The 20,271-nt window shown below is 45.8% G+C and overlaps 1 protein-coding gene across 1 annotated transcript in view; it reads left to right on the plus strand.

Moving 5' to 3' along the window:
* psd3l (pleckstrin and Sec7 domain containing 3, like) overlaps nt 1-20,271 on the plus strand; it is a 505,495-nt gene that overhangs the window by 139,672 nt on the left and 345,552 nt on the right. Inside the window, exon 2 of the mRNA XM_038792652.1 lies at nt 16,847-16,958. Coding sequence (XP_038648580.1) covers nt 16,847-16,958 — 112 coding nt within the window. The remainder of the gene's footprint in view (nt 1-16,846; nt 16,959-20,271) is intronic.

Consider the following 20,271-nt stretch of genomic DNA (forward strand, 5'->3'; position numbering starts at 1 on the left):
ATGAAAATCACAAACAGCAGAGGACCCAGAACTGATCCCTGCGGTACGCCACTGATAACTGGGCTCCAGGCTGAATATTTGCCATCCACCACCACTCTCTGTCTTCTATCGGTTAGCCAGTTTGTTATCCAACTGGCCAAATTTCCCACTATCCCATGCCTCCTTACTTTCTGCATAAGCCTACCATGGGGAACCTTATCAAATGCCTTACTAAAATCCATGTACACTACATCCACTGCTTTACCTTCATCCACATGCTTGGTCACCTCCTCAAAGAATTCAATAAGACTTGTAAGGCAAGACCTACCCCTCACAAATCCGTGCTGACTATCCCTAATCAAGCAATGCCTTTCCAGATGCTCAGAAATCCTATCCCTCAGTACCCTTTCCATTACTTTGCCTACCACCGAAGTAAGACTAACTGGCCTGTAATTCCCAGGGTTATCCCTATTCCCTTTTTTGAACAGGGGCACGACATTCGCCACTCTCCAATCCTCTGGTACAACCCCTGTTGACAGCGAGGACGAAAAGATCATTGCCAACGGCTCTGCAATTTCATTTCTTGCTTCCCATAGAATCCTTGGATATATCCCGTCAGGCCCGGGGGACTTGTCTATCCTCAAGTTTTTCAAAACGCGCAACACATCTTCCTTCCTGACAAGTATCTCCTCAAGCTTATCAGTCTGCTTCACGCTGTCCTCTCCAACAATATGGCCCCTCTCGTTTGTAAATACTGAAGAAAAATACTTGTTCAAGACCTCTCCTATCTCTTCAGACTCAATACACAATCTCCCGCTACTGTCCTTGATCGGACCTATCCTCGCTCTAGTCATTCTCATATTTCTCACATATGTGTAAAAGGCCTTGGGGTTTTCCTTGATCCTACCCGCCAAAGATTTTTCATGCCCTCTCTTAGCTTTCCTAATCCCTTTCTTCAGTTCCCTCCTGGCTATCTTGTATCCCTCCAGCGCCCTGTCTGAACCTTGTTTCTTCAGCCTTACATAAGTCTCCTTCTTCCTCTTAACAAGACATTCAACCTCTCTTGTCAACCATGGTTCCCTCACTCGACCATCTCTTCCCTGCCTGACAGGGACATACATATCAAAGACACGCAGTACCTGTTCCTTGAAAAGGGAAAGGTTCCACATTTCACTTGTGTCCTTCCCTGACAGCCTATGTTCCCAACTTCTGCACTTCAATTCTTGTCTGACAGCATTGTATTTACCCTTCCCCCAATTATAAACCTTGCCCTGTTGCTCGCACCTATCCCTCTCCATTACTAAAGTGAAAGTCACAGAATTGTGGTCACTACCTCCAAAATGCTCCCCCACTAACAAATCTATCACCTGCCCTGGTTCATTACCAAGTACTAAATCCAATATGGCCTCCCCTCTGGTCGGACAATCTACATACTGTGTTAGAAAAGCTTCCTGGACACACTGCACAAACACTACCCCATCCAAACTATTTGATCTAAAGAGTTTCCACTCAATGTTTGGGAAGTTGAAGTCGCCCATGACTACTACCCTGTGACTTCTGCACCTTTCCAAAATCTGTTTCCCAATCTGTTCCTCCACATCTCTGCTGCTATTGGGGGGCCTATAGAAAACTCCCAACAAGGTGACTGCTCCTTTCCTATTTCTAACTTCAACCCATATTACCTCAGTCGGCAGATCCCCCTCGAACTGCCTTTCTGCAGCTGTTATACTATCTCTAATTAACAATGCCACCCCCCCACCTCTTTTACCATCCTCCCTAATCTTGTTGAAACATCTATAACCAGGGACCTCCAACAACCATTTCTGCCCCTCTTCTATCCAAGTTTCCGTGATGGCCACCACATCGTAGTCCCAAGTACAGATCCATGCCTTAAGTTCACCCACCTTATTACTGATGCTTCTTGCATTAAAGTATACACACTTCAACCCATCTCCTTGCCTGCAAGTACTCTCCTTTGTCATTGTTACCTTCCCCACTGCATCACTACGTGCTTTGGCGTCCTGACTCTCGTCTACCTTAGTTGCTGGACTACAGATCCGGTTCCCATTCCCCTGCCAAATTAGTTTAAACCCTCCCGAAGAGTACTAGAAAACCTCCCCCCCAGGATATTGGTGCCCCTCTGGTTCAGATGCAACCCGTCCTGCTTGTACAGGTCCCACCTTCCCCAGAATGCGCTCCAATTATCCAAATACCTGAAGCCCTCCCTCCTACACCATTCCTGCAGCCACGTGTTCAACTGCACTCTCTCCCTATTCCTAGCCTCGCTATCACGTGGCACCGGCAACAAACCAGAGATGACAACTCTGTCTGTCCTGGCCTTTAACTTCCAGCCTAACTCCCTAAACTTGTTTATTACCTCCACACCCTTTTTCCTACCTACATCGTTGGTACCAATGTGCACCACGACTTCTGGCTGCTCACCCTCCCCCTTCAGGATCCTGAAGACACGATCAGAGACATCCCTGGCCCTGGCACCCGGGAGGCAACATACCTTTCGGGAGTCTCGCTCGTGACCACAGAATCTCCTATCTATTCCCCTAACCATTGAATCTCCTATTACTATTGCTTTTCTATGCTCCCCCCTTCCCTTCTGTTCCCCAGAGCCAGACTCGGTGCCAGATCTCTCTATCTCTCTCTCTATCTATCATATACTCAAGTCAGCATGTGTTGAAAGAATGAGTGGGACTGTGAACAAGAAAGACCTTTTATTCTCATTCTTGGGATATAATATATAATGAAATGAAATGAAAATCACTTATTGTCACAAGTAGGCTTCAAATGAAGTTACTGTGAAAAGCCCCTAGTCGCCACATTCCGGCGTTAGTTCGGGGAGGCTGGTACGGGAATTGAACCCGCGCTGCTTGGCCTGCTTGGTCTACTTTAAAAATTAGCTCTTGAGCCCTGTGCTAAACCAGCCCCATACGTACATATACATGTATATACTCAAACACGCATGTATACACACACACACGTGCATATACACACATACACATAAATATTATATATATATATATACACATGTATACACACAGACTCAAATAGACATGTATTAAGCCTATATGCACATATATCATATATATTGTGTGTATATCTCAAACCAAGACCTTGCCGCCACAAATCCCGTTAAGGCCTCTAATGAGATTTAGCGGCCATAACAAGATTTGTGCCCGTGGCGAATCGGCCATGAGAATTGCGCCCTTTGTGTTTGTAAACCTGTACCGTTGCCATCCAATGGAGTTTGGACGGAATTTCAACACCATATATACCAGGGGTGGGCAAACTACGGCCCGCGGGCCGCATGCGGCTCGCCAAAGTTCTTTATGCGGCCCACCAAGATCAAGTCATTAAAAAAAATATATATATTTTTTAAAATTTAAGGTTAATGTGGGGGGACTGTTGGGTTACTGGTATAGGGTGGATATGTTGACTTGAGTAGGGTGATCATTGCTTGGCACAACATGTGTTTCATGTGAAGTTTCTACTTTAAAATATTAATTAATAAAAATTAATTGCTTTTTTTTCTTTAAACTGAGTTACTTTGTTTTTCAAATAAATGTGTTTCATGTAAAGTTTCTACTTAAACTATTAATTAATAAAAATTAATTGCTTTTTTTCTTTAAAAACCTTTTATTTTGGCTATTTTAAATATTAATTATTTTACTTAATATACTATGCGGCCCTTTAAAATTGTGAATTTCTGAATGTGGCCCTTGCACGGAAAAGTTTGCCCACCCCTGATATATACGCTTGTGTTGGCCAAACAGTTCCAGGGTTGGTTTCTGCCCTCCCCCTGGTCGTTGGTCTCAGCTGGGGTAGCTACAGTTATCGACACAGGGGAACAAAGTCATTTCTTTCTTTTATTCGCACATTCTTCCAGCAGTAAAAGGATGAATTGAATAAACAAGTCACGGTGGGTTTTGTATCTGTGAACAAAACTGTGTTGAGCATTTATGTTTCTTCTTGAGGACAGACGGGAGCGCGCCAAATTTCTGCCTTTGCCGTTTGTTACTTGCCAGCTATCTTTCTTGGCTTTCCAAATCTACTTATATGCTTTAACTCATTTACCTTTTTCTCAGAAGACAGAGACAGAAAATCTTATTCAATTTCCAATCACCTGAGCCTGATGTTCATTCTCTGCTACCATGTTAAAGTCATCACTCATACATTGAGGAAAGGACAAATCTGGAGGCAGTCTTTTCCTCAACACAGGTTTAATTACAAAATCACAGGAACAAACTTCTTTCTTCCCCTCACCAACCCTCCCTGTAAACCCAGCTCTTATATACGTAAGAAGAATTTCTTTATCGCCGCCCAATTATTAACAGCTGCCTTCCTTCAGAAATCAAAGCCCACACTTCATTGTAACAGGATTTCAATATGAACAGATTCCCTTCTTAAAGCAAAACAATTCACGATTTTTTTATTTCCACGATGAAAGAGAAATAAATCTCATAAATCTCACATTTTCTCCACTCGCATCACGTCATCCTTCTTCCAATAATTTCTCGCTCGATGAAACATGAGACAGAGCCTCTGGCAAGAATACATAAGAAGAAACCAAGCAACAGCAACTTCATAAACATGTGTACAATAGGTTGTCACTTTCCCTGTGACCCAGGTTCCCGTGCTTGCATTCTCTTATTTACATTTAGATTTACAATCAGTGCCAGAATTTTTTTACTTCATTTATATTGACAGTTGTTTTGATGAGGCGGGTTGAGGGGGGGCGGGGTTCTGTTCCCCCATTGGGTTTTGGAGGGAGGTTCGGATGGTCCGCCTCCTTGGTTTTCCATGTGTGGGAGGGGTCTGTGTCCCCTCTGGTGAGTGGCTTTCCTCCCTGTCTCTAATTGGCTGTACGTGAGCTCCCTTCCATTTCATACTCCCTTGCCCCTTCCCCCCTCCATGCCCTCCCTCCCCCTCTTCCAACACCCCCCCCCCCTCCCCCCCCCCCTCCCTAACCACCCCACCTAGTTAGTTGTTGGTCGCGAACAGGCCCTCAAAGAGGTCTGTGAACTTCTTCCATGTATCGTGGAATGTCTCCTGGGACCCTCTGATCGAGGATTTTATCTTCTTTAGTCTCAGAATTCGGCCAGGTCTGAGAGCCATTCCGATTTCCTGGGTGGCGCTGCCGACTTCCACCCTTGGTGAAGTGCCTGGAGATCAGTGAGGCGAAGGCCAGGACGTCCACTCCCCCTCCCGATTTAAAGCTTTCCTGTCCGCATCTAAGGCATTCAAGTGGGCAGGGAGAATAGAGCCAATGGTAATTCCTTTTAGCGCACCTGACATCACAGAGGCTATTTCGGATTCCGATCATATACCAATTGATACTGACCATATGCCCGCCTGACACCATTTGCCAAGGATCTTTTACCACGTACTGCCCTTGTCAGCTTCGTTTGCAACTTGCAGGTCAGTTGGTCAGCCAATATCTTACATTTCATAAATTATTATATAATTTCTCTCTCTTAAAACATTGCTGAAAAGGCTCTCAGTTGCAGTATTTAAGCCAGTAAGATTCATATTGACATACATGTCCCAGAATTTATCATTTGCGAATTCTCCCCCATTATCCATCAACATTTTTGTGCGTATTCCTCATCAGATTTTCCATGACCTTGCCTACAATGATCTGTTCGTCCTTGTCATTTATAGTAGATTAGTAGATAAAAGAAGATAAAGTAGATTTTCTGAATCCACAAAGTGCAGCAAAAACATCGATGCTTGTCCCATATCTATAGGTGCATTGCCACTACATCACTAAATTCCCTGGTCAGTGGAAGGCTTAGAACCAGATGTGTTGGTGTACTCTGGTATTTGATGCAAATGTTACATAGAGGCGTACCTCACTCAATAAGATTTTTATATCCCCTTTCAATCACTCCAGCACCCCACAGCAGAACCTTTCATTTCTGTGCCAAATGATGTGTGAATTGTCTGTAACTTATAAATACTTACTTTCTTCTTGACGAAACTCTCATACACTGAAGTCAACAATGTGGCCTGGCTTCAAGGAGTAATATCTGCCTTACTAACTTGTGTGTAGTAAGGTCCTAATTTTTAAAAAAATATTTTTATTCTCCTTTTTCACATTTTCTCCCAAATTTACACCCACCAACAATAAACAATAATCAGCAACAGATATGTCAATTCCCATATCAATAACAGCGATCCCATCCTCCCACCAACCCCCAAACATCAGCCCGCAAGTTTACATAAACAAATGACAAAAAGGAATCAAGGATTACTCATAGTCATCCTTAATATGCACAGCCCCACTCCCCTCCCACCCAGCCCCCCCCAACTAATATTCGATGTTATCCAATTCTTGAAAGTGCATAATAAATAATGCCCATGACTTGTAGAACCCCTCCGAGCTTCTCCTCAGTTCAAACTTCACCTTCTCAAGGGTCAAGTATTCCAACAGGTCCCCCCCCCACCACGCCAGGGCACAGGGTGGAGAGGCTGCTCTCCATCCCAGCAGGGTCCGCCTTCGGGCGATCAACGAGGCGAAGGCTATGATATCTGCCTCCGCACCCCTTTCCAACCCTGGCTGGTCCGACACCCCGAATATGGCTTCCCGGGGATCCGGGTCCAGTTTCACACGCACCACCTTGGAAATTACCCTAAAAACCAGTAATCTTCTAGCTTTGGACAGGTCCAAAATATATGAGTAATGTCCTCATTGAGTGACATGTAAATTCACAGCTTTCCTGAGTCCAAGTGCCGTGTCATTCTCCACATCTGTGCTTTTTGTCATTGAGGACTTGCTCCACAGTAAAGGTATCTCACTGGAGACCGCATCAAAACCAATGAAGAGACTTAACCCAGCTATCTTGCATGCGATGGCCACTCTTTTGAAAGATTTTAGCATATTGTCATCTCCAAAACACAAGCAGGTGGAGTTTTCATACTCTATAACCTTGCGCCAATCTTCCTTGTTAGGAGATTGCAATTCAGCCAATCCACCCCACACACTGTAGAATTGCAGCCGCCATTCAGCACTGCGCAGTTGAATGAAACAGCTGGACTCGAGCTTCCAGTAACCGATACAATTCGTTCAGGCCAGTCACCATCATCACTCTCAGCGTCAGAATTGTCTGTTTCATGCGCTAGCTGAGAGAGCCGATGGCTGGGATTTTCCGCTTCTGTTTGTGTCGGACGGGTCAGATGGCGGGAGTGGATAATATCGTTAGAACTGCAAAGTTGAAGGGCGGCACTGCAGCCTCACGGCGCCGAGGTCCCAGGTTCGATCCCGGCTCTGTGTCACTGCCCGTGTGGAGTTTGCACATGCTCCCCGTGTTTGCGTGGGTTTTGCCCCCACAACCAGGGTAAATGGATTGGCCGCTCTAAATTGCCCCTTAATTGGAAAAAATGAATTGGGTACTCTAACTTTATTTAAAAAAAGAAGAAAAAAAACCAGCAAAGTTGCGTTTTACGCCCACAAGAACCTTTTTTTTCCCGGAATTTGAATTCCCCCATTAATACCAGAAGTCTGCCGATATGTGAAATCTGTGCACAATCCAGTAATTTAAATGAAAGAACAGATTCCAGGATTTCTGGGTCAAACTTTATCAATCTCTTTCCAACCTATCAAAGTCCATGATATCCTGTTCTATGGACTGATCGTCTTCTGAAATTTATCTAAAGTTGACCATCTTTGGTCGACTTCCAACAAATTATCTTTCTGGTAAATCTTATCCATAAACTGTAACAGAAGAGTTAATCCCCCTTCGGTATCCAAATCACCCAGATCCAGCTCTGAAAATACTTGACTTCTAATCTTACTTTTTTCTGGTAATGACAAAGACAAAGTGATACCTTGCTTCTTCAGGGATAACGAGGTAACCCGAGTCTACATTTTCACCTCAGCTTTCTACTGCTCATATAGTTCCGCTGCAGAAAAACTGGTGAATAATCAAAGCTTGAGAATTTGCTCCGCGAATCAGCCATTCTGCAGCTGAGGTTGCCAGGTGTAATATATTTATTTATTTTCCTCAGAAGACCGAGAGAGACAGGAAAAAAAACCTCTTTTATTCAACTTCCTGTCACCAGAGTGTGATGTTCATTACACATAGGTCGAGGAAAGGACATATCTGAAGACAACCTTTTCCACAACACAGGTTTATTCACAAATAACACAGGTTTATTCACAAGGCACAGGCGCGCGCTTCTTCCTTCCATTCTGCGTGGGTTTCTTCCTGGTGCTCCGGTTTCCTCTCACAATCCAAAGATGAGCAGGTTAGGTGGATAGGCCATGCTAAATTGCCCCTTAGTGTCCAGGGATATGGAGGTTAGGCTATGGAGTTACAAGGATAGAGCGGGTTGGACAGGAGAGTGGACATAGAACATAGAACAGTACAGCACAGAACAGGCCCTTCGGCCCTCAATGTTGCGCCGAGCATCGTCCGAAACCAAGATCAAGCTATCCCACTCCCTGTCATTCTGGTGTGCTCCATGTGCCTATCCAATAACCACTTGAAAATTCCTAAAGTGTCTGACTCCACTATCACAGCAGGCAGTCCATTCCACACCCTAACCACTCTCTGAGTAAAAAACCTACCTCGGATATATCCCTTCTATATCTCCCACCCTGAATCTTATAGTTATGCCCCCTTGTAACAGCTACATCCACCCGAGGAAATAGTCTCTGAACGTGCACTCTATCTATCCCCCTCATCATCTTATAAACCTCTATTAAGTCGCCTCTCATCCTCCTCCGCTCCAAAGAGAAAAGCCCTAGTTCCCTCAACCTTTCCTCATAAGACCTATCCTGCAGCATCCTGGTCAAACTCCTTTGCACCCTTTCCAATTCTTCCACATCCTTCCAATAATGAGGTGACCAGAACTGCACACAATACTCCAAATGTGATCTCACCAGGGTCATGTATAGTTGCAGCATAACCCCGCGGCTCTTAAACTCAAGCCCCCTGTTAATAAATGCTAACACACTATAAGCTTTCTTCACAGCTCTATCCACTTGACTGGCAACCTTCAGAGATCTGTGGACATGAACCCCAAGATCTCTCTGTTCCTCCACATTCCTCAGAACCCTGCCGTTGACCCTGTAATCCGCATTCAAATTTTTTCTACCAAAATGAATCACCTCGCACTTATCAGGGTTAAACTCCATCTGCCATTTTTCAGCACAGCTCTTCATCCTATCAATATCTCTTTGAGCCTACAACAGCCCTCCACCTCTTCCACTACTCCACCAATCTTGGTTGCATCAGCAAATTTACTGACCCACCCTTCAGCCCCCTCCTCCAAGTCATTGATAAAAGTCACAAATAGCAGAGGACCCAGCACTGATCCCTGTGGTACACCACTGATAACTGGTCTCCAGTCTGAAAAATTTCCATCCACCACCACCCTCTGTCTTCTATGTGATAGCCAGTTACTTATCCAATTGGCCAAATTTCCCTCTATCCCACACCTCCTTACTTTCTCATGAGCCGACCATGGGGAACCTTATAAAACGCCTTACTAAAATCCATGTATACAACATCAACTGCTCTACCTTCATCTACATATTTCGTTACCTCCTCAAAAAATTCAATCAAATTTGTGAGGCAAGACTTACCCTTCACGAATCTGTGTTGACTATCCCGAATTAAGCTGCATCTTTCCAAATGGTCATAAATCCTATCCTTCAGCACCTTTTCCATTAACTTACCGTCCGCCGAGGTAAGACTAATTGGCCTATAATTACCAGGGTCATTCCTATTCCCTTTCTTGAACAGAGGAACAACATTTGCCACTCTCCAGTCCTCTGGCATTATCCCCGTGGACAGTGAGGACCCAACGATCAAAGCCAAAGGCTCTGCAATCTCATCCCTTGCCTCCCAAAGAATCCTAGGATATATCCCATCTGGCCCAGAGGATTTGTCGACCCTCAGGTTTTTCAAAATTGCTAATACATCCTTCCTCAGAACATCTACCTCCTCCAGCTTACCCGCCTGTATCACAGTCCCATCCTCAAAAACATGGCCCCTCTCCTTGGTGAACACTGAAGAAAAGTATTCATTCAACGCCTCTCCTATTTCTTCTGACTCCACGCACAGGTTGTTGTGGAGGTGTTGACCTTGGGTAGGGTGCTCTTTCCAAGAGCCGGTGCAGACTCGATGGGCCGAATGGCCTCCTTCTGCACTGTAAATTCTATAGTAAGAAGTCTTACAACACCAGGTTAAAGTCCAACAGGTTTGTTTCAAACACGAGCTTTCGGAGCACGGCTCCTTCTTCAGGTGAATGGAAAGGCTTGTTCCAGAAATGTTTATATAGACAAAGTCAGAGATGCCCCGGAATGCGAGCACCTGCAGGCAATCAAATCATCAAAGATGCAGAGAGAGAGGTAACTCCAGGTTAAAGAGGTGTGAATTGTCCCAAGCCAGTTCAGTCGGTAGGCCTCTGCAAGTCCAGGCTTGTTGGTGGGGGCCGAATGTAATGCGACATAAATCCCAGATCCCGGTTGAGTCCGCATTCATGCGTGCGGAACTTAGCTATAAGTTTTTGCTCAGCAATTTTGCGTTGTCGCGTCTCCTGAAGGCCTCCTTGTAGAATGCTGACCCGGAGATCAGAGGCTGAATGTCCTTGACTGCTGAAGTGTTCCCCAACTGGAAGGGAACAGTCCTGCCTGTTGATAGTCGCACGATGCCCGTTTATTCGTTGTCGTGGTACATTGGCGAGACCATGCAGACACTGCGACAACGAATAAACGGGCATCGTGCGACTATCAACAGGCAGGACTGTTCCCTTCCAGTTGGGGAACACTTCAGCAGTCAAGGACATTCAGCCTCTGATCTCCGGGTCAGCATTCTACAAGGAGGCCTTCAGGAGACGCGACAACGCAAAATTGCTGAGCAAAAACTTATAGCTAAGTTCCGCACGCATGAATGCGGACTCAACCGGGATCTGGGATTTATGTCGCATTACATTCGGCCCCCACCAACAAGCCTGGACTTGCAGAGGCCTACCGACTGAACTGGCTTGGGACAATTCACACCTCTTTAACCTGGAGTTACCTCTCTCTCTGCATCTTTGATGATTTGATTGCCTGCAGGTGCTCGCATTCCGGGGCATCTCTGACTGTGTCTATATAAACATTTCTGGAACAAGCCTTTCCATTCACCTGAAGAAGGAGCCGTGCTCCGAAAGCTCGTGTTTGAAACAAACCTGTTGGACTTTAACCTGGTGTTGTAAGACTTCTTACTGTGCTCACCCCAGTCCAACGCCGGCATCTCCACATCATGTAAATTCTATGATTAAGTTCCCACTACTGTCCTTGACCGGCCCTACCCTCACCCTGGTCATTCTTTTATTTCTCACCTAAGAGTAAAAAGCCTTGGGGTTTTCCTTGATCTGACCCGCCAAGGACTTCTCATGCCCCCTCCTAGCTCTCCTAAGCCCTTTTTATTAAGCTCATTCCTTGCTGCCTTATAACTCTCAAGCGACCCAACTGAACCTTGTTTTCTCATCCTTACATACTCTTCCTTTTTCCTCTTGACAAGACATTCAACCTCTTTTGTGAACCATGGTTCCCTCACACGGCCATTTCCTCCCTGCCTGACAGGGACATTCCTATCAGGGACACACAGTATTTGTTCCTTGAACAAGCTCCACTTTTCATTTGTGCCTTTCCCTGACAGTTTCTGTTCCCATCTTATGCTCCCTAATTCTTGCCTAATCGCATCATAATTACCCCTCCCCCAATTATAAACCTTGCCCTGCATATGGCCCTATCCCTCTCCATTGCAATAGTGAAGGACACCGAATTGTGGTCACTATCTCCAAAGTGCTCTCCCACAAACAAATCTAACACTTGGCCCGGTTCATTACCCAGTACCAAATCCAATGTGGCCCCCCCTCTTGTCGGCCTATCCACATATTGTGTCAGCAAATCCTCCTGCACACACTACAAAAACTGCCCCATCCAAACTGTTCGACCTATATAGGTTCCAATCAATATTTGGAAAGTTAAAGTCACTCATGACAACTACCCTAAGACCTCCACACCTATCCATAATCTGTTTTGCAGTTTCTTCCTCCACATCTCTATTACTATTTGGGGGCCTATAGAAAACTCCTAACAAAGTGACCGCTCCTTTCCTATTTCTAACTTCGGCCCATATTACCTCAGTAGGCAGATCCCCTTCAAACTGCCTTTCTGCAGCCGTTAAACTATTCTTGATTAACAATGCTACTCCTCCACCTCTTTTACCACCTTCCCAACTCTTACTGAAACATCTATACCCCAGAACGTCCAACAACCATTCCTGTCCCTGTTCTAACCATGTCTCCGTAATGGCGACAACATCGTAGTCCCAAGTACCAATCCACGCTCCAAGTTCACCTACCTTATTCCGGATGCTCCTTGCATTGAAGTAGACACACTTCAACCCACCTTTGTGTCTGCCGGTACACTCCTGCGACCTTGATGCCCTCCTCAGTACCTCACTACTCTCAACACTGGCTTCTGGACTACAGCTCGTTTTCCCAGCCCACATGGGCAGAGTGCTCATTTGAAGGGTCAGTGCAGACTCAATGGGTCGAATGGCCTCTTTTGGCACTGTAGGGATTCTATGATACACCAGTGTAAACCAAAGAACAAAGGAAAGTACAGCACAGGAACAGGCCCTTCGGCCCTCCAAGCCTGCGCCGACCATGCTGCGCATCTAAACTAAACCATTCTTATATACCTAAGAATAATTCCCCACTCTTTTCCACATTAGTAAAAGCTGCTCTCATTTACATAACAAAATATGTATTTCATTGAAACAGAACTCAAACATTAACACACTGTACACATTGAGTTGGTGCTTCTGTATTTATCTCTTGTAGCAATGATAAACTGACCTCTGTGCACAGAAATTTCTAAGTCAACCTCTAGTGGGCCTTTAGGCGAGATGGAGGCCCAGGATTACGAGACCTTGTACGAAAAAATCTATCATTGTTTCTTGCATAAGAATTGTCACTGCACTTCAACTCATTCATCGTATGAAGTGTTTCAGGACATTTCTGAGAAGCTTCCTTCCCATTTTTACTCTTCGTGTCAGTGCGATATATTTCTGGCCTTTGTTTAATTTTTAGTTCATTCTTGGAACACAGATAATGGCTACAAAACAATATTTATTGCTCACCCCTGGTTTCCGTGAACGTATTATCATAGATATCATAGAATTTACAGTGCAGAAGGAGGCCATTCGGCCCATCGAGTCTGCACCGGCTCTTGGAAAGAGCACCCTACCCAAGGTCAACACCTCCACCCTATCCCCACACCTCCACCCTATCCCCATAACCCAGTAACACCACCCAACACTAAGGGCAATTTTGGACATTAAGGGCAATTTATCATGGCCAATCCACCTAACCTGCACATCTTTGGACGGTGGGAGGAAACCGGAGCACCCGGAGGAAACCCACGCACGCACGGGGAGGATGTGCAGACTCCGCACAGACAGTGACCCAAGCCGGAATCGAACCTGGGACCCTGGAGCTGTGAAGCCATTGTGCTATCCACAATGCTACCGTGCTGCCCTATTAAGTCAATTGTCGGAGTCATGCAGGCCAGATTTCCTTCTGCAAATTATTTTGTTTTTTCCAACAGTTCTCATTGCTGTTTATCTGGCAATAGACCACAAATGAGCAGATTTATTGAAGTTACTTTAATTTCTCACCTTGCCACGGTGGGATTTGATCTTGCGCTCTCTCTCAGTTGCTAGTTTGGCACTATAACCATGAGGCTACTGTGTTCCTGGCAACTGACTATGCAAATCACAATGTGTATCCTTTCCCAGCCATTCAGATCCAGTGCAGAAGCCACTATCTCAACTGGTACCCGTGAGTATCAGCTGGGAGTGGGAACCATTTCTGGCTTCCCTCTTCCCCATCCCAGAGACAGCACTCAGTTGTAACATATCTCCTGCCACTTGGCCGTGTTCAACTGTTACAGCACAGATTACGGATTGGACTTGGAAGCTTTTTGGAAGAAGATTGCTTATCCCATAATTTTTGTGCTTGCTCTTTGAAAGAGCTGTCTAAATAGGCTCACTCCCTTGCTCTTCCCCCTTCGCCCTTCAAATATTACTTGAAGTAACTTTGAAAAGGAAATTAATCTGCTTCCATTGCTCTGTCAGACAGCGCTTTCCAGATGATCATGCCTCATTGCGTAAGACAATTTATCCTTATTTCCTTTTGCCCTTAGCTCTCTGGTTCTCATGCCAATTACCTTAAACTTTGGTGCTAGGGAAGCCATCGTAGATTGAGCCAACTCAGGAGCTAGGTGTCTCTCTAAGCTGCATGCCATCCTTTCCAGGAATCAGTGCTGAGATGCGAAGCACAGTTTTTACAGTTATAACCATCTCTGTTGTGCCCAACTTCACATGGGCTCATTGAGCAGCACGGTAGCATGGTGGTTAGCATAAATGCTTCACAGCTCCAGGGTCCCAGGTTCGATTCCCGGCTGGGTCACTGTCTGTGTGGAGTCTGCACGTCCTCTCCGAGTGTGCGTGGGTTTCCTCCGGGTGCTCCGGTTTCCTCCCACAGTCCAAAGATGTGCGGGTTAGGTGGATTGGCCATGCTAAATTGCCCGTAGTGTAAGGTTAATGGGGGGATTGTTGGGTTACGGGTATAGGGTGGATACGTGGGTTTGAGTAGGGTGATCATTGCTCGGCACAACATCGAGGGCTGAAGGGCCTGTTCTGTGCTGTACTGTTCTATGTTCTATGTTCCTCTGTGAGAAATAATAAATGTCCCTCTTTGCAGGGTGAAGAAGAAATTAAACATGCAGAGACTTAACTCAAAAACTTCTTGATAGCAACAATGAAGCATATTGTTGACCACATGGGAATCCCCATCATGGAGGCCACCATTTGCAACTCTTAATAACTTTACAATTATATAAATACATCGAATTTCAAATTGGTATGGTTTCTACCCTTGCGATATTGCAAATAGCTGAATTTCATGCTATAAATTAACCATTCACAAAAACAATATCATTACACAAAACAACTGGGCGCCACATGTGAGTGACATAAAATCAGATCCAGATGTTGCTGTGGCTCAAAGTTGGAATGTGGTATTGTTTTAAAGCAGCAGGGATTTTAAGATCACTTCCTCTTTTAGAATTGGCCCTTTGAGTATTTGGAGACCTTTTCAGTTGTTTAACCCATTTCCCTCTTCTCATTCCTTCAAAGCACTAACTCACGTTTGTGTGCAAATGCAGAGCATCCTCTGGGGGTTCCTCAAAGTGAACATTGCTTCAGCCCTTCCAGCATTGATCTTGCTTGACAAATTTCCTCCATTCATAGAATCATAGAATTTACAGTGCAGAAGGAGGCCAATCGGCCCATCGAGTCTGCAACGGCCCTTGGAAACAGCACCCTACTTAAGCTTAAACCCATGCCTCCACCCTATCCCCGTAACCCAGTAACCCCACCTAACCTTTTGGTTTCCCCCTAAAGGGAAATTTAGCATGGCCAATCCACCTAACCTGCACATCTTTGGACTGTGGGAGGAAACCGGAGCACCCGGAGGAAACCCACGCAGACACGGGGAGAAACTGCAAACTCCACACAGTCACCCGAGGCCGGAATTGAACCCGGAACCCTGGTGTTGTGAGGCAGCAGTGCGAACAACTGTGCCACCGTGCCACCCCATTCCTTAACCTACAGAGCCCTGACGACAACTGTAGCACTCACTGTCATACCAATTGAAAGTGGACAGGGTATTTGTAGTTCGGCTACGGGATTCTCCGTTGGCGGGATCCTCCCATTTCCTGACGGCATGGGGTGGCCCACAATGGGAAACCTGCCCCGGATATTTCTCCTCTGTTTCCCTCACCTTCTCCTGAGGTGCAGGTCGCCGTTGGTTGATTGAGAGAGATTGAAGAGATCCTGTCCGCCACATAAACTCTTGTTTATCATAGAATTTACAGTGCAGAAGGAGGCCATTCGGCCCATCGAGTCTGCACCAGCTCCTGGAAAGGTCAACACCTCCACCCTATCCCCATAACCCAGTAACCCCACCCAACACTAAGGGCAATTTTGGACACTAAGGGCAATTTATCATGGCCAATCCACCTAACCTGCACATCTTTGGACTGTGGGAGGAAACCGGAGCACCCGGAGGAAACCCACGCACACACGGGGAGGATGTGCAGACTCCACACAGACAGTGACCCAAGCCGGAATTGAACCTGGGACCCTGGAGCTGTGAATCAATTGTGCTATCCACAATGCTACCGTGCTGCCCGTTCTGTCATTCAGCAGAATAAAAATGTCCACTGCTGTATTTCACCTTTCTCAAAAACATTTTGCAATAAATATGCACTCGACAAAAGATTACATTTTTATTTGAGAAAAGATTTAGCGTTGACTGTTGAACAAACTGCCAGAAGTTTTCAATACTAGGTCGTCTTGAAAGAGGATTTCACTGGGATTTTGTGCCCTTTTCTCATACTTTATTTTCCTATGTTTCTATTTTTACCCTTTTGATAAGTGGAGATAATCTTCAGATTTCCAGAGAAGCAATAGTGGGTGGCAGCTGGGGTTTGGGGGGAGGGGTGGGGGCGATTGAACAGAAACATTGAAGGAAAAGCATGTTTGAGCAGTTCATCGATCTTTCGGGATCTGAGGCCTGTGTCTGTTAATAATCAGAAGCTAGAATCCGAAGATGTTGCAGTTTTAAAAAAACCTTCCAGTGCATGTCTGTGCCTGTGGTGTTAGCAAGTTGATTAAAATTGGTTAGAATTTCAGTGGGCCTGTGTGAAAGTGGCAAGTGAGATTTGCGGAGAGTTTTTTTTATTGATGTTTCCAACTCAATTATGTTGCTCCTTTCTCTCTCTCCACAGACTGAAACATTTGTTTGGCTCAATCGGACATCTCCACATGCGCAGAGTGTCGCAAAAGCTAAATATCAATTCTTATTTGGCACGCCTGCAGAAGACAACTCTTTGGACAGAGGTAAGATTCAAATCAAGAGCTGCTATGTCACAGAAGAAAGCCATTTGGCCCACTGAGTCCATGCTGACTCTCTTGAGAGCCATTCAGTCAGTCCCATTTCTCCATATTATTCCCGTAGCCCTGCAAGTTATTTCCTTGACGTTACTTTTCTCTTGAAATTATTAATTGTCTCCTACTCCTATCAGCCCCCTGAGCAGTGAACCTGATAACCAATTCCGGGGGAAAGACCACAGAAGCCTGTGTTTTAGGGGGGACGGAGGGGGTTACTGGCGAGTCGACAAGAGTGGGCACTGCTTGGGATGCTTGGACCCCTTCTCCTCCACAAATAAACATGTCTCCACAACCTGTCCGGATCCCATTCTACCTCACCAGGCCAACATGGAACAACTATCCCCACTCTCCCCCGGGCTGCACAAACGTCCTCTTCACGTCTGCCTGCAGCCCTCTTTTCCTTAGTCCTGTCCTGCCCACCCACAGTAGACCTGACAGAATCCCGTGGACCTGTAGTTAGGTCGTTGGGTGACCAGGGTTACCAGCTGCACATCATGCACGCCTGCGCCTGATACTCAGGCAGCATGCGTGACACTTACATCCTCACGCACTCTGATGTTCCTGGCACCAGCGAGGCGTTCCCTTGGGTGAGGGGTTGGCTATTGGGTGACATGGGTTACCTCTGAGGTCATGGCTAATGACACCCTTATGACGATGCCCATGCAACATCCAGGAGCGTCATTGAGCGGTGCATCGGCTTGCTCAAACTGCGATCCTGATGCCTGGACAGCTCTGGTGGAGCTGTCCAATATAGTCCCCAGAGGGTTTCGAACGTCATGGTGACCTGCATACAGAATCCCCCTTCCCTGGCCTCAGAGTACTGTCTCTGCCGGACCGGACCTTTCCGCACCCCACCCTTGCTCCCCCACCCCCTCAACCCCGCCACCAGACTCCTCCAACTACCTACCCACCAGTCCATCAACACTCAAAGGAGAGTGCGGGCCAGTGCTGCTGATCCCTGTGGCTGCGTCTGCACATGCACACCATGCTGGCTCAGTATGCATGTGCGCACAGTCTGAGCTCTTTCCTCACTCACTGTGGGCGGAAGCTGGGACAAATGGTATTCCAGGATGCAGGACACCAAGCCAAATTCCAGAACTATCCTGGAAATCCGGTTGGTTGCCCTGAGAGTTCCCGGGTGATTACCATTAGCTGTGTAAAAATATGTTTTTCCTTAAATCGCCTACCTTTCATTTCTCTAGCTCAATGCTAATGGCAACATGTTTATTTTGGTTATTCTGTGGAAATAATTTTTTTGGCAGATTCTCTGAGAGGAAATCATATGCAACCCTGGAACCTTGTTCTTGTTACATTGAAGGCACATTTGTAGCAGTATTGTTATTAATTGTTATTAAGATGTCGACCATCTGCATTTGAGATAATGGTGGTGGCCGCCATCTTGAACTCCTGCTCTCTGTGTGGTCAAGGTCCTTGATTCCCGTTCCGTTTGATAGAGTACCAGCATTTTAACTCCTTGACAATGAAGGAGCAGCAATATTTAGCCAAGATGTGATAGGTCGGGTTACTGGGTTACAGGGATAGGGTGGAAGCCTGGGCTTAAGTAGGGTGCTCTTCTCAAGGGCCAGTGCAGACTCGATGGCCTGAATGGCCTTCTTCTGCACTGTAAATTCTATAACTCTATGATTCAATGGGATGCTGTGTGATTTGGAGGGGAACATTGTCCCAAGCTCATTGATGTGAATCCCCCCATCAGTGCAAAATGAGGCGTGAAGTGTGTCGATGTTGGGTGAAAGTTGCGCAGCATGTTGGAATCGGATAACTGTCCAACTGACTGGGAAATGTTGCACTGTGAACTGCATTTTTTGAGCTGAACTGTGTGTTTGTGCCATCTTTATCTAGGTTTGATCCTTCACTCAGTAATTCAGTCTAAACAGAGACAGAACTCTGAGCAAACAGCTCGTGTTTTGTACAGAGTGCGTTGGTCTGTAAACTACTGATGTGGTCTCCAGGAGGTAGTTGATAGTTTGTGCAAAAGGAAACAGTGAAGAACTAATAAGCAGGGAGGTTAACAAGGATATGGGAAATGACTTGGGGAGTGATCGCAGAGAGAGGTAACTGAGGTTTTTGTTGGTTACATTATTCTCAACAGCATGAATGGAATTATATTTTACTTTTAGCATCTTCCAAGTTAGTTATTACATCGATATCAATGATAATAAATGGCAATTTTTAGTTAATAAAGTTAATGATGGATGCATGATTTTGGGGGATGTTGAAGTATTTCATTGGATGGTTACGGGGTGGGGTTGGGGGGGGGGGGGTGGTTGGGGGGTTTGGGGGGGGGGGGGGATGTGGAGGCGCAATCTGATCCGGCATGTTTGAGCCAGCTCTCTGTGAGAGTAACTTGGCTGGTCCCATTCCCCCAGCCTTTCTCTGCAGCCCTGCAGATCTTTTCTCTTTGGATAACTAAACAATTCTCTTTTCAGAGCCACGATTGAATTTACCTCACACACACTCAGGTAGTGCATTCCAGAGCCTTCTATTTCATTTTTATTTAATCTCTATTTAGCCAGGTGAGTCAATTGAGAACCCATTCTCATTTAGAAAAATGACCTTCCCAAGAGGCCAACGCCCGCAGCAACAGAACGTACACAACAGGACAATACACTAAAATTCAAATTCACAGTGAAAGAGAATTGACAGTTTATCAAGTACAGTCAACAGAGCCTTAACCCTTAATCCTGATCAGCCATTGAGTGAAAAAACGATTCCTCATGTCCAGTTCTTTCGACAACCGCTTTAAACCGGTGTCCCCCAGATCTATACCCTTCTGTCACTGGGAACAGTTTTTCCACTATTTCCTCTATCCAGATCTCTCAGGATTTTGATCACCTCGATGAAGACTCCCCTCAACCTTCTGTTTCCCAAGGAAAACATTCCCAGCTTTGCCAATGTGTCAAAGTGATTAAAATCCCTCATAAAATCCATACTTCGGCCCATCAAGTCTACACCGACCTTCCAAAAGAGCACCACACCTAGGCCGACTCCTCCACCCTATCCCGTAACTGCATCTGACCTGCACTCCTTTGGACTGTAGGAGGAAACCGGAGCACCCAGAGGAAACCCACGCAGATATGTGCAAGCTCCACACAGACAGTCACCCAAGGAACCATCTCTGGAACCATTCTCATAAATTCTTTCTGCACCATTCTCAATTCCTTCACATCCTTCCTAAAATGTGGTGGCCAGAATTTGGCACACAACCCCTGTTACTTAATTATTTCACCTGAGGCAACAGGTA

The sequence above is a fragment of the Scyliorhinus canicula genome, chromosome 3 (genome assembly GCF_902713615.1).
Source record: "Scyliorhinus canicula chromosome 3, sScyCan1.1, whole genome shotgun sequence".
In the NCBI taxonomy this organism is placed as follows: Eukaryota; Metazoa; Chordata; class Chondrichthyes; order Carcharhiniformes; family Scyliorhinidae; genus Scyliorhinus; species Scyliorhinus canicula.